This window comes from Chelonia mydas, chromosome 3 (assembly GCF_015237465.2).
Source record: "Chelonia mydas isolate rCheMyd1 chromosome 3, rCheMyd1.pri.v2, whole genome shotgun sequence".
Lineage (NCBI taxonomy): Eukaryota > Metazoa > Chordata > Testudines > Cheloniidae > Chelonia > Chelonia mydas.
The window spans coordinates 3834245-3847084 of record NC_057851.1 but is presented as its reverse complement, the minus strand read 5'-3'; the positions used below and the strand labels follow the sequence as shown (position 1 = coordinate 3847084).

Sequence of the window (12840 nt, the reverse complement as noted above, 5' to 3'; positions counted from 1 at the left end):
TTGCCACTGAATTCACTTGAATACGAGCAATTTTACCAGGTGTCCTGTGCTCAGCATAGGGAAATATGGTCACACTATATATGAGGGAGGGACTTAGCTCCACCTTCCTTCTCCAACAATTGGCAGACCCTTGCCTGTGGGTGGGGCTTGTTCTATAAATTGAGGGTCTTCCATTTTGGCTTTGAAATTTCCTTCGGAAGCAAAGGCAGTTCGTTCTGGGTGCAGGGCGGCAGCTCCGTCTGGGGGCTGTGTTTGTTCTGTGCGCAGTGCCCAGCACAGGGGGGTCCTGGTCTGTGACTGGGGCTTGTAGGTGCTTTGCTAATAGGAATCACAACACATGAAAGGGAAGAGGAGACCAAGGAACAGACTGGGCCACGGAGCTGGGACAGGCATGTGCCCCCTCGGTGCAGCCTGCCCGCTCTTTAGTCAGAAAGGGGGACAGAGGGGGAGGCTCAATAAACCCCAGAGGAATAGCAGAGGCCCCGGGGCAGCAGGCGGCAGCGTGGCTGTGGGTTTGAGGGGACAGGATCCCATCTCACAGGGATGGGGAGGGAGGGTGTGTTACAGAGAACAGCCTGGACCAGAGAGTTTGGCTCTGACATTAAACTGCCCCCGTGTTTGCGATGGCTTGGTGTGGGGCTTTGATGCAGGTCCAGCTGCTGTGGGGAAAAGGCAATGGGGGAGGGTGGCGAAATCCCATGTTGATCTATGGCTCAGATGACACGTTTATAAATGGTATGAATGTGCCCCTCTTGTGGCTGGTGTAACCCAAGCGGGTGCCAGCGTGTGTGTTGTCCCCTTTTACTGGCTGGTTGCCTACAGGATAACAGCCTACTTCTGCAGCCTGCTGATGGGGCTACTTGTTTAACTCAAGTGAGAGAAATGTGTGCTGCAGTGTTGAAGGCCTCTGGTTCAAACCCAGCTCAGCGCCCATGGGTTGGGTCCATAGCATGGGCAGGGAAATGGAGACTACTCCTAGCTTGGATATTGATTCCCTGTGTGTCTTTGGGAAAGTCAGTTAACAGTTCCGTGCCTCGGTTTCCCTCTCTGTCAAGGAATGAAGATTCCTTGTCCTGTCACTGGGACGTTGCGGGTCCCGTCATGTCTGGGTACTGGAAAGCAGAGAGAGATGAACCTGCAAAGCTGTATGTGCTGACTTCCCACTGAAATAGCATCTTCCCCTGTTAAACACACAACACCGGACAGTGCAGGCAGGGAGCCGGAGGAGGTGAGACCTCACCCAGCCTTCCCTTCCCTAGCTTCTGTGACATGGGTAATGCCAGGACCTGGCTCTCGCAGAGAACTTTTCTCCGGGAGATCTCGAAGCACGTCCCAAGCTCTCAGGCGTTTATCCTCCCCCGCCCCCTGAGGCAGGGCAGTGCCAGGAGCCCCCTCCTGTGGGTGGGGAATTGCCCAGCAGGCCTGAGAGGTGCAACTTCAGAGCTATTTTTCGGGGGCGGGTGCAAACCCCTAGCCTGGCTCCTGCAGGTCACGCAGGGAGCCTGGGGCAGGGCAGGGAATGGGACCCCGCTGGCCCAAGGCCAGAGACCCAGGAGTCCGGGAAAGGCGCCCCTCCCTGCCGCAGCTAAGCAGTGGAGCGGCTGCCTGGCAGGGCGTGGAAGGCGGCGCGGCGCCCGCCCGCTGGGGGCCGGCTGGAGCGGTGGGGCGCAGGAGAGGAGCGCACGGCCGGCCACGGAGCGCGGCGCGGGCAGCTCCTGAATAATTGACCGGCTGCTCCCAGCGCCCCCGCCGCGCTCCTCGGCGCCGGCCAGGGGAGGAGAGGCGGGCGTGCAGGCTGCGCTCCGGCGGCGCAGGGGCTCGCCCAGGGCGCACCATGGCGCTGCTCGTGCGCCTCAAGGCGGTGACCGAGCTGCGGGGCAAGGGGGACCGGCTTGCCAAGGCGGCGTTCAGAGGTAGGGGGGGGCCGCTGGGGAGGAAAAGTTCTCCGCGGGGCTGGGGGCTGCTGGGGGCAGGGGAGAGGCTGGGGCCGCTGGGCTCGGGGTCCCGTGTGGCCCGGGGCTGAGCTGGGCTCTGTGGCCGGGGCTAGTGTCCCCCCCGGAGGACGCTGCAGATTCAGCCCCCTTTGGCTGCCTTCTCGTGCCCCCCCGTCCAACAGCCCCAGGGTATTTCCACAGGGAGAGCCAGAGTCACCTGCCCCACGGGCTCCGGGCATTGGGCCATCTGCCCTGCCTGTGGATCACCCCGCACAGCTTGGCGCTTGGTTGTGGTGGCCCGGTGGCTAGCAGCCCCGGCTGGGAGCGGGGCCCCCCGGTCTTGTCCCAGCTTTTCCAGCTTCTGTGTCCCCCATCTGCGAAATGGGGACCCCCACCAGCTCCGAGACAGGTGGTGGAGAGACCCACCTTCGGGGTCTGTGCTCAGAGGAGGGTGCGGAGTCACCCAGGGGTCCTGGCATGTGAGCTCCATGTGCCCTCCATTCACGCCACAGCAAAGGGGGCGCGCGAGCCAGTAAAGTTTGGAACCTGCTGGTGTGGCCCTATGGACCACTGACATCTTCCTAGGGCAGGGGTCAGATCTAATGCTCAGGCCACAGCAGCTCCCTTGCCCTGGAGGAGCTAACACAATGCCAACGACGGGCAAAGTGCCGGATCCTGACCCACGACTGTGCCTCGCTTGACTTCTGTCCTTATTGTCACATCAGGTCGCTTTCCAGTCTGTAACCCCGAGTCTCTCGCTAGTTTCTCGAAGGGGGTTGTGCACCGATTAACGGTGTGAGGTGTTTCGATAGCACCTTCCAACCCCAGGGACCCCTGGGCATCGTACCCACCATGGGGCACCCAGCCGCTGAAGCATAACCCCCTTTGGGGTCGGAGAGCAGCCACCGCACAGAGAGCAGGTTTGCCAGAGAAACCCAGGACAAACTCCTGTTCTGGCAAAATAGACCGTGGAACCGGGATGGCAAAAAGGCAGCAAACCGCGTGGAACTGGGTGGAAGTGCCGGACTTTGGAAAGGGCCAGCGCTGAGTCAGGTCAGCCAGGATTTGACCCAGTCACTTCATGGAGTCTTAAGGTTTTAAACCAGGTAGTCTGATCATGGCACAGCCACTCCCCACCCCGCACAAAAGTTAATGGCTCAGGGTTATGAAATTGGCTGAATGTGTTGTGGATCCTCGATCCTGCCGGGAATCTGACTTTATCCAGGGCTGCTGCTTTTATTCCCACAACAGTGCTTTCTCCTGGCCTCATTTGCAGTCGCTCTTTCGCCCGCTAGGAATTCTATCCTCCGGAAGGAGATGCACAAAACCCTTCATGGGAGTGCTGAATTCGTCTAGGGGAGCATATTACCAGCAGCACTGGACTGGCACCCCGCTCTGGGCCCAGAGGACGGCTCACGTAGTAGCCAGCAGCCTTGTGGAGGCAAGGGCAAGGGGATTCTAACTGTAATGATGGATAACGGTGTAACCGAGGGGAACTACTCCGCTCACAATGTGTTAACTGCAGCCGTTGTAACTCCAGTAGGGAACAGCGCAAAGCAATATCTAGTGCTGCCTTCCGCACAGCGGTGGTGTGGTGGCTAGATTACAGGACTGGGGGTCGGGAATCCTGGGGTCACTGGTAAGTGCTTTTCTGTCCCAGTGCAGCTCGAGCAGTGCAGCTATGGTGTAGATGGGGCACCGGCGTTTTCAGCGCCATGTCATTTAACCAGGCCGGCTGACAGCAGTTCCAGGCCCCAGGGCAGAACAGTCAATGGGGCCCCCACTCACGCACAAGCCGCGCTCGCAAGGACGTGGTCCGCCTGCCGTTTGGGCGGTGCTGTACCTGCACTGGCTGGTGCCCAGCGAGCTGCCGGCTGCGCTTCTGGGCGCGCTCTTCCGGCACGGCCAGGGCTTCCATGTGCCCGCCCGGTAGGGTCCAACTGGCTAATCACGCAAACCCCAAGACCCTTGCCCAGTTTACTGCCCTGCCCCTTCCCTGCGGCCACACCCCTGTCCCGCCCCTTCTCTGAGGCCCCGCCCTCTGTTCACTCCACCTCCCCCCCCCCTTTGCTTGCTCTCCCCCACCCTCACTCACTTTCACCAGGCTGGGGCAGGGGGTTGGGGTGCGTGAGGGAGTGAGGGGTGCAGGCTCTGGGAGGGAGTTTGGGTGCAGGAGGGGGGTCGAGCTCTGGGAGGGAGTTTGGGTGTGGGAGGGGGGTTGGGCTCTGGGAGGGAGTTTGGGTGCAGGAGGGGGTGAAGGGTGCAGGCTCTGGAGGAGGGAGTTTGGGTGTGGGAGGGGGGTTGGGCTCTGGGGGAGGGAGTTTGGGTGTGGGAGGGGGTGAGGGGTGCAGGCTCTGGGAGAGAGTTTGGGTGCAGGAGGGGGTGAAGGGTGCAGGAGGGGATGAAGGGTGCAGGCTCTGGAGGAGGGAGTTGGGTGTGGGAGGGGGGTCGGGCTCTGGGAGGGAGTTTGAGTGTGGGAAGATGAGAGGGGTGCAGGCTCTGGGGGGGGAGTTTGGGTGTGGGAGGAGGTGAGGGGTCGGGCTCTGGGAGGGGGTTTGGGTGCGGGAGGAGGTGAGGGGTCGGGCTCTGGGAGGGGGTTTGGGTGCGGGAGGCAGTGCGGGCTCTAGGCTGGGTCAGGGGGGTGGGGTGCAGGAGGTGGTCAGGGTTCGGCGCTTACCTTGGGCGGCTCCCGAAAGCTCACCCTCCCCAGCTCTGCCACTGCCCCTCAGTCTCGACCCACATGCCCCCATTATTCCAGCCCTGGGCTTAGCCCCCTAGCTCTGCCTGTACCCCTGAATCCTGATCCACAGTCCCCTGCTATCCCAGGCCTGCCCTCCATGGCTCTGCCAATGGCCCTTGATTCTGGCCTGCAGCCCCCTGCTCATCCTATCCTGCTCAATCCCTTACTCCCAGCTCTGCCGACGTGTCCTATTCCAGGGAGTCCCTGTGTCTGCTGGATTCATCCCAGCAGCGCAGTCTCTCTGGTGTCGCTCACTCAGGAGCGTGCCGATAGACAGGAGCTCCAGCCGGGTATTACGGAGCGAGCTTTGTGGTTGTACTTCCATTCAGACCTGGCTGTGAAGTGACAGGACCCCGGATGTTTCCAGGCAGCCAGTTCCCGTGCAGGCCTGGGTGTGATTTTGGCATGCAGTGTTGTCAGCAGTCAGAGGCCCATTGTTTATTGGGGGCCAGGCGCTGGTGCGAACATAACGGGGTCACAAGCGTGTAGCAGGGCTCCTCCTTCCGCCTGGCCAAAGAATGCAAAACCCTCATGACTGTACGTCTGCGTGCGGTGCTCTTGGGCTGCGTCTAAACTCCACGCGAGGGGTGCGATTCCCCCGCTCGCACGCACATACTCGCCGTCGCTGTCGTGGAGCTAGGTGAGTGTAAAGGCAGCGTAGCTGCGGTCGCCCGGCGATTGGCCACGGAGCCACGGCTTAGCCATGCTGAGCACAAACCCGCCCGACACCGGTGGGTACGTGATCGACCCGGCTAAGCCATGCCACCGCCGCTGCCACGGCTACACCCCTGTTCACGCTGGCATGCGCTCAGTGAGAGGGCGTGCCAGCCTGTGCGCACGAGGAGGGGAATCCCACCCCGCGCTCGTAGTGTAGACATAGCCTGGGAGTATCAGTGACCGCCAGAGCCAGGGGTGACCAGATCCAGACAGGACTGAATCAAGAGTCAGGCCCCCTGAGCCTGGTTTAGTTCATGCCATTTTTAAAAATAATCAATAGGGGAGTTCTTCTGCTTTGCCTTCTGAGCCTCTAGGTCGCGGACAGGTCACGTTTTTGAACTTTACCCCTTTTTTTTAACGGAACGCTGAGATTCTCGCTTCATCAGGGGCCTCCAGGAGCCTGGGGCTTTAAGAAAAACACCAGGGATCGCGAGACTTGCAATAAAATCCCGAGGCTGGCAACGCTGCACAGACACCCTGCCAGCACGCTACACGGATGCAATAACTTCCATTCGGTGCTTAGCTCCATTGTGAATCCCCAGGAGCCCCTGAGTGGTGAGAACAGCAGCCCCCCTGCTCGACTCTCCAGGGAAGGGCTCAAAGCTCTTTACAAGCTCTAATGGCCAGACCACCACCTCATATTAAGAAGGGTCCCATGGGACATCGCCATGGGACACCTTATGCACGGCCCGCTTGGCATGCACTCTCACAAGCTAAGGGGATGGAGGCTGTACAAGTGCCTAGATAGATCAACACAAAGTAATTACACAGGCCACCAGGTCCCCCTTGTACCCCTTGTGCAGAGGAATACAGCGCCCCCAGATTGCGGGAGTCCCAATCCTCCAGTAGATGTCACCAGAAACGCCACAAATGGAATTTCCTTCCTGAATTACTGCTGCACGGAACAGGGACCAAAGTTATTGCTGTTCTTCACACCAACCTGCTTCAGAAATGACCTTTGGACCCATGGAGCGTTCCGTCTGACTAATCTGTCTTCCGCCCTAGCTAGGCATTTGTTCATCACAGTGGTGTCCGGACACCTACGGTAGGTGTCAGCAGTCCTTAGTAATCTTCAGGAACACAGAAGTACTCCTATTAGATCAAACCCATGGTCACACACGTGGCCAAAATGGCTCATGTTTTGCACAGAGGCAGCCCTTGGGACTGATCTCAGGACCTTGGCTTCAAGAAGACAAAGCCAAGGTTTTTAACCTAAATAAGTGGGCTGGTTTTCTGAGAGGCTGAGTGACACCGGCAGCTGTCTGGTGATTGTGGAACCTCAGTGCCTCTGAAAGTTCATTTCTTTACATACCCAGCTTGGACAATCTTGGCCAAAGCCTCTGTCCCTTGCACTCATCTCTGCCAATTGTGCTAATCCTGAGTCTTGTGTCCCCTTGAGTCAGTAGAGGGCAACGTGATTATGCGACAGCAGGCTGGTGGGTAGTGCTGGTCAAAAAACATCCAAGCCGGTGGGCATTTTTCCAGAGATAATTTTGATCTTTTTGTTGAAAAACTAAAAGAAAAAAAATTCTCTTTCGTAATGAAACCTTGGAAATTGCAGAGGAAAGCAGACACTTTCCACAGAAACTTTCATTTGGTTCACAACCCAATTTTCCATCAAAGACAAGGTTAGACGGACAACTTTCCACCAGGTCTCGTATTTCCCGCCCCCCCAGAAAAGTTAAAAAGAAAGCATGCTCTTGTGTTCACAGTTTTTGGCATCTTTTCATTTTTCAATCAGGTGAAAATTTTCAATTAGGTTTTAATTGAAATTTTTCATTTGTTGACATGCTTCTCCCCCCGCCCGCCGCCCTCCAGGGAAAGAGAGCGGAGGAGAAAAAGAGGAAACAAACATTGGTTTAGGCACCAGTAGAGGAGGACAGCACCACACCGAGCAGGCATGGCTTACATTCGTCCCCCAGCTGAGGAAGCGCGTCCCGAGCTTCAGAGACTTCCCGGTTGATCTCCCAGATGAGCTGCCACTTGTAACACTGACTGACCCCAGTCGGAGGCCGGTGGGATTGAACCTGGGACCTCTGAGGTTTAACACATGAACCTCCACTGCATAAGCTAAAAGACACCTTTCCATTAGCCCAGGCTGTAGCAGGCTCATCGATTTCTAGCTGATCTAGGTGCCATAAGAGGAGGACAGAGCACAGCCAGCAGGCATTGCACCTTCCTCTGAAGTAGCTGGTGCTGGCCGCTGGGAAACGCAGGCTGCACTGAAGTCACCCAGCGACACAGCACTTCTGGGCAGTTACAATTGGCTGGTACCTCACACCCTACGAGTGGCTTTCTTCTTCTTCAGGGGTTGATGATAAAGGCACGTGCATTGGCTCCTGCAATGCAGAGAGCCCTCCCTTTTCCATCCCATAGAGCCCCCCGGTGGTTGCTTATTTTTATTCCACAGACCCTAACCAAGATCAGCTTCCCCTTCCCTTGGGTGACCTCTCTCCTACCCTCCCCACCTACTGGTCTACTGGCATTTATATCTCCCTACACTGTCAGACTGGTGTAATGAGGCTGGTTCTGACGGGACCCATCTGAGAGTGCCAATTCAGGACAAATTGCTTTAAGCAGGGCAGTTACAGCCCAAGGCTGGGGTTTTTCCACCTCTAAGGCAAACCAAACCAGCCAAACAGAGCAGACTTTCGTCTCACCCCACTGGCTAACCACAAGTCACACAAGCAATTCCCTTAGACACTCCAGTTTCCCAGTATCCCCACCAGCGCCACTTGTTATGGGGACGAATGGTTCTGAAAACCAATACCCCAGTAAAAGAAAAAAGGTTCTCTCGATCCCAAAGGACCAAGCCCCAGACCCAGGTCAATATACAAATCAGATCTTACCCACAAATCACGCTGTTTCCAATCCTTTAGAATCTAAAATCTAAAGGTTTATTCATAAAAGGAAAAGATAGAGATGAGAGCTAGAATGGGTTCAATGGAATCACTGACACACAGCGATGGCAGAGTGCTTGGTTCAGGCCTGTAGCAGGGATGGAATAAATGGCAGGTTCAGATCAAGTCTCTGGAGAACATCCCCAGCTGGGAGGGGTCATTCAGTCCTTGGTTCAAAGCTTCAGTGTAGCCAAGTCCCTCCAGAGGTAGGAAGCAGGATTGAAGACCAGATGGAGGAGCTGCAGTAGCTTTTTATAGTCTCTTCCCATGTGGTGTCTCTTTCTGTGTCCCAAGGACAAGCTGCCCCTCACATGGCCTGGAAACACCTCAGCCTTCGGTCCCTAGGCAGGTCCCTGCACACCTGGCTGAGTCCCCAGGCGTGTCTGCCTTCTCTCAAAGGGTCAGCTGTACAGCTGATGGTCCTTAATGGGCCATCCAGCAGGCTAGGCAGAGCTGACACCAACTTGTCTGGGGTGTCCCCCAGAAGCAGAGCACAAGTTTGAACTACAGACAATATAGAGCCAATACTTATAACTTTAAATATAAAAATGGTACATGCCCAGAGACAGCATAATCCTAACCAGCCAACCATAACCTCGTCTTAGACGCCTTATTTGACCCCCTTTATACAAGATTTGGTGCCACTACAGGACTTTGGTTGCAACAATGATCTATACGGTCCCAGATTATGTCAATAAAGTCACAGCTGGTTTAGACAGGCAAGCCATCAAGCCGGGAACCTGGCTGGAAGTTGAAGCTAGACAACGTCAGGCTAAAATAAGCCATCCATTTGTGACCGGGAGAGTAATTAACCATCGGAACAAGTTCCCAAGGCTCGTGGTGGATTCGCCATTGCTGGCCAATGTTTCAATCAAGATTGGATGGTTTTCCTAGAAGAGATGCTCTAGGAATTATTTGGGGGAAGGTCTGTGGCCGGTGTTATCCTGGAGGTCAGACTAGGTGACCACAAAGGTCCTGTCTGGCCTTGGGATCTATGAATCTTGTGCCTTTGGCTCCATGCACGTCAATGGGGCTATTGAGAAATGACCAGGCAGCCTGACCCCCAAGGCAATTCAAGGGGTTCGCTCTGCGGATCAGGCAGAGCCCCCGACCACAGCATGATCCAGGCCTCCCAGCGTGAGGCAGGTGGTCTTTGTTCACTCTGTTCTGGGGGAGCACTGGGGCACAGCAGTTCACAGCTGCTGAGAAATATGGAGAGAGCCTCTGGCGGCTGAAATCTGCATTTCCCAGGTCGAGCGTAACCCCGTCTCTGTGGAGCAGCGATGGCTTTCGTGGCGTCTCCCCATTCATCGGCTCGGAGGGGACCAATATTTAGTTATTGCTGTTTGCAGTAGGTGATGAATAGCCCTTCCCCCCCATTCCCACTCCCCGGCAGGACTAATGTGAGCATCAAAGCAGCTCGGGAAGGAAAGGAACAGACCTAGCAGGACCTCTCTAGCAATTTTATTATGTCCCCCTCCCATTGTCATTTCAACTGCAGGGTCATTCTTCATTCCTCACCTATTAATGCGCTGTGACCGGTGCTGGGTCCTACCCCAGAGGTGGCCGCATTAGCCCATTCTGGATGGGCTTCTCAGGATGAGAGAGAAGGGTGTTATTCAGTGTCAATAGCTTTATTGGCATGGTCTGGAACACAGCATAGGAACAAGGAAGTGCCAGACTGGGTCAGACCCAGGGCCCATCTAGCTCCCTGTCCTGTCTCTGACAGTGGCCAGCGCCAGAAGCCTCAGAGGAATAAAAAAGAATCCCACAGTCAGAAGTTATGAAAGAACCTGTCGGGGGGGGGGGGGGGGTCTAGGTTAGAGGTCAGTTTATTCCCTAAGCAGGAAGGTTTATGGCCCTTCCTAACTCTTGATTATGTTTCAGTATTTCCTAGAATATCGCTGGACATGCTCGTTATCCATCTTTTATTGAGTCCTGCTTAGCTGTTGGCCTCTGTGTTGTCTAGTGGCAATGAGTTCCACCGGCTAATTGTACATCGTGTGAAAAAAATATTTTCTCCCACCAGCTTTGAATTTGCCACCCTGGTATTTCAGCAGATGTCCCCTTGTTCTTCTGTTATGAGACACAAGCACTGCCCAAATCGATACACCAGCACGTCAGGGCTGAATTTTGCCCTCGGTAGTTCATTTCAGCGTCTGGCTCTGATGGGGGTGCATGAGGAGAGTTTATCATTGATATCTATCTGTCAAGGTGCTTATCTGGCCACCATTACTATGGTACCCAAGCACCCCAAAATCTTTAATGTATCAATCCTCACACCACCCCTGCCAGGGTCCCCATGTGACTGATGAGAAACCATGGCACAAAAACTAAGTGACTTGCCCAGGGGAGTCTGTGGTAAGGCAGGAAATTGAACGTGGATGTCCCAAGTCTCTGGCTGGTGCCCTGACCCCGGCCCAGCCTTCCTCTGGAGGCAGAAGCTGTTCACCGAACGTATTTATTCCTGGCCTTTCATTTCTCCTTCACTAAGAGGAAACTTGAGAGAGCCTCTCTCTCTCGGCTGCCTCTCAGACTGGCCTGCTGCTGCTTTGCTTCTCCCTAAGACAGGTCTATTTTTAGCACCTTCTCTCCCCCAGACGCCTCTCCTCCGCCTGAGTGGTGCTGGCACCCGCACAGGCTGTCCTAACAGGTGCGTTAGGAGGTAGCTGTGGCTCGGACGGCCTCACCGGTGCCTCCCTGCTTCCCCCTCCTCAGCTGTTCCCTGGCCGCTTTAAATGAGTTCCCAGCCAGCGTGGAGAAAGGGAGCATTTCTCGCTGCTGGAGAGCTCAGGAATACCACATCAATAGACCCTCAAACCTAGAAACCCAGAGGGATATCCCTATTTGTATCACCCCAGCACCTAGCGGCCACAGCTGTGCTCAGTACCTCGTTGTGCTAGGCGCTGTACAGACACCGAGTGAGAGACAGTCCCTGCCCCAGAGAGCTTTTCCAGTTTAAATAGACAAGACAGCCACAGGACAGGAGGGGAAACAGGCACTGAGAGGGGAAGTGACTTGCCAAGGGGCATAAAGTGGGTCAGAGGGGATTAGAATCTGATCCCTCGCCCTACCCACTGGGCCACTCCTCTTATGAGTGTGTATTCATCCTGGCTCCAGATGCTAAATGATCCCCCATCTAGGGATGTCTAGGCACGCAGCAGAGGGGTGAATTTCACTCAGAACCGATCAACGCCCAAAAGGTCTGTTCCATCTCTAATTTTTATGCTCCTCCAAGCTGCTTTTCAGTGGACGACCCTTCCTCCACGTCCCACTCATGGGGTGGCTGGCCCCAGGAGCCAGGAACTCCCATGATGCACCACCTCTCCCCACTCTGAGACAAGACCATGGTACCTCATGGGAGATGTAGTCCGACCAGAGAGCCCTGCCTCTAGGGGAGAATAGGAGTGTGAGGAATCTGAACTACAACTCCCATGAGGCACCACAGCATTTCCAAGTAGAAATATTGCGGGTTTTGCCTGATATTTTTCAGTATTTGAATTTTTGTCAAAAAAACAAAATTTTCCATGGGTGGAGGGGGACCCATTTTTTGACCAGTTCTAGCTTCCTGCCTTCGTTGCTCCAAGCCTCTGGGTAATTCCCTTCCTTTACAGCTTCATAGAATCATAGATTAGGCTTGGAAGAGACCTCAGGAGGTCATCTAGTCCAACCCCCTGCTCAAAGCAGGACCAACCCCAACTAAATCATACTTTCCTTGAAAATATGTACCGGCTGTCTGGGCTCTTGCATTCTTCCACCTTCCCCTTCTGAGTTACCCTCCAGGAGAATGGGACTGAAACCAACAAGATGAAATTGATTAAAAACAATTTCAAAGTGCTTCACTTAGGAAGGAAAAATCAAATGCACAATTACAAAATGGGGAATAACAGTTGTACTGCTGAAAAGGATCCGGGTGGGAAAGTGGATCACAAATTGAATATGAGCCAACAAAGTGGTGCAGTTCGAAAAAGGCTAATACCCTTCTGGATCTATTGATAGGAGTGTCGTATTTAAGACATGGGAGGTAATTGTCCTGCTCTTCTCTCAGCTGGAATCTTGTGTCAAATTCTGGGCACCACACCTGAGTAAAGATGTGGACAAATTGAAGAGAGATCAACAAAAACTGATCAAAGATTTAGAAAACCGGACCTGTGAGGAAAGGTTAAAGAAAACTGGGCGTGGTAAACTGAGGGGGTGACCTGATAACAGTCTTCAAATCTGTTCAGGGCTGCTCTAAAGAGGTTTGTGATCAGTTGTTCTCCATGCCCACGGAAGGTAGGAGAAGAAGTAATGGGCTTAGTCTTCAGCAAGAGAGATTTAGGTTAGATATTAGGAAAAACTCTCTAGCTCAGAGGGGAGTTAAACTGGAACAGGCTTCCAAGGGAGGTTGTGGAATTCCCGTCATGGGAGGTTTTTGAGAACAGGCTGGACACACAACTGTCAGGGATGGTCCAGGTTTACTTGGTCCTGCCTCCGCGCAGGGGGCTGGACTCGATGACTTCTTGAGGTCCCTTCCAGCCCTGCGTTGCTGTGACTCTGTATCCCTCTG

General features: G+C 54.9%; 1 protein-coding gene across 5 annotated transcripts in view; it reads left to right on the top strand.

Moving 5' to 3' along the window:
* The first annotated feature begins 1689 nt into the window (after positions 1–1689).
* OTOF (otoferlin) overlaps positions 1690–12840 on the top strand; it is a 197530-nt gene continuing 186379 nt past the window's right edge. The window contains exon 1 of one of the 5 annotated variants that reach the window (XM_037893743.2): positions 1690–1913. In XM_037893743.2, the coding sequence (XP_037749671.1) occupies positions 1835–1913 (79 nt within the window). In that variant the 5' untranslated portion in view covers positions 1690–1834. The remainder of the gene's footprint in view (positions 1914–12840) is intronic. The other 4 variants (XM_037893742.2, XM_037893746.2, XM_037893745.2 and 1 more) reach the window with 4 other exon arrangements.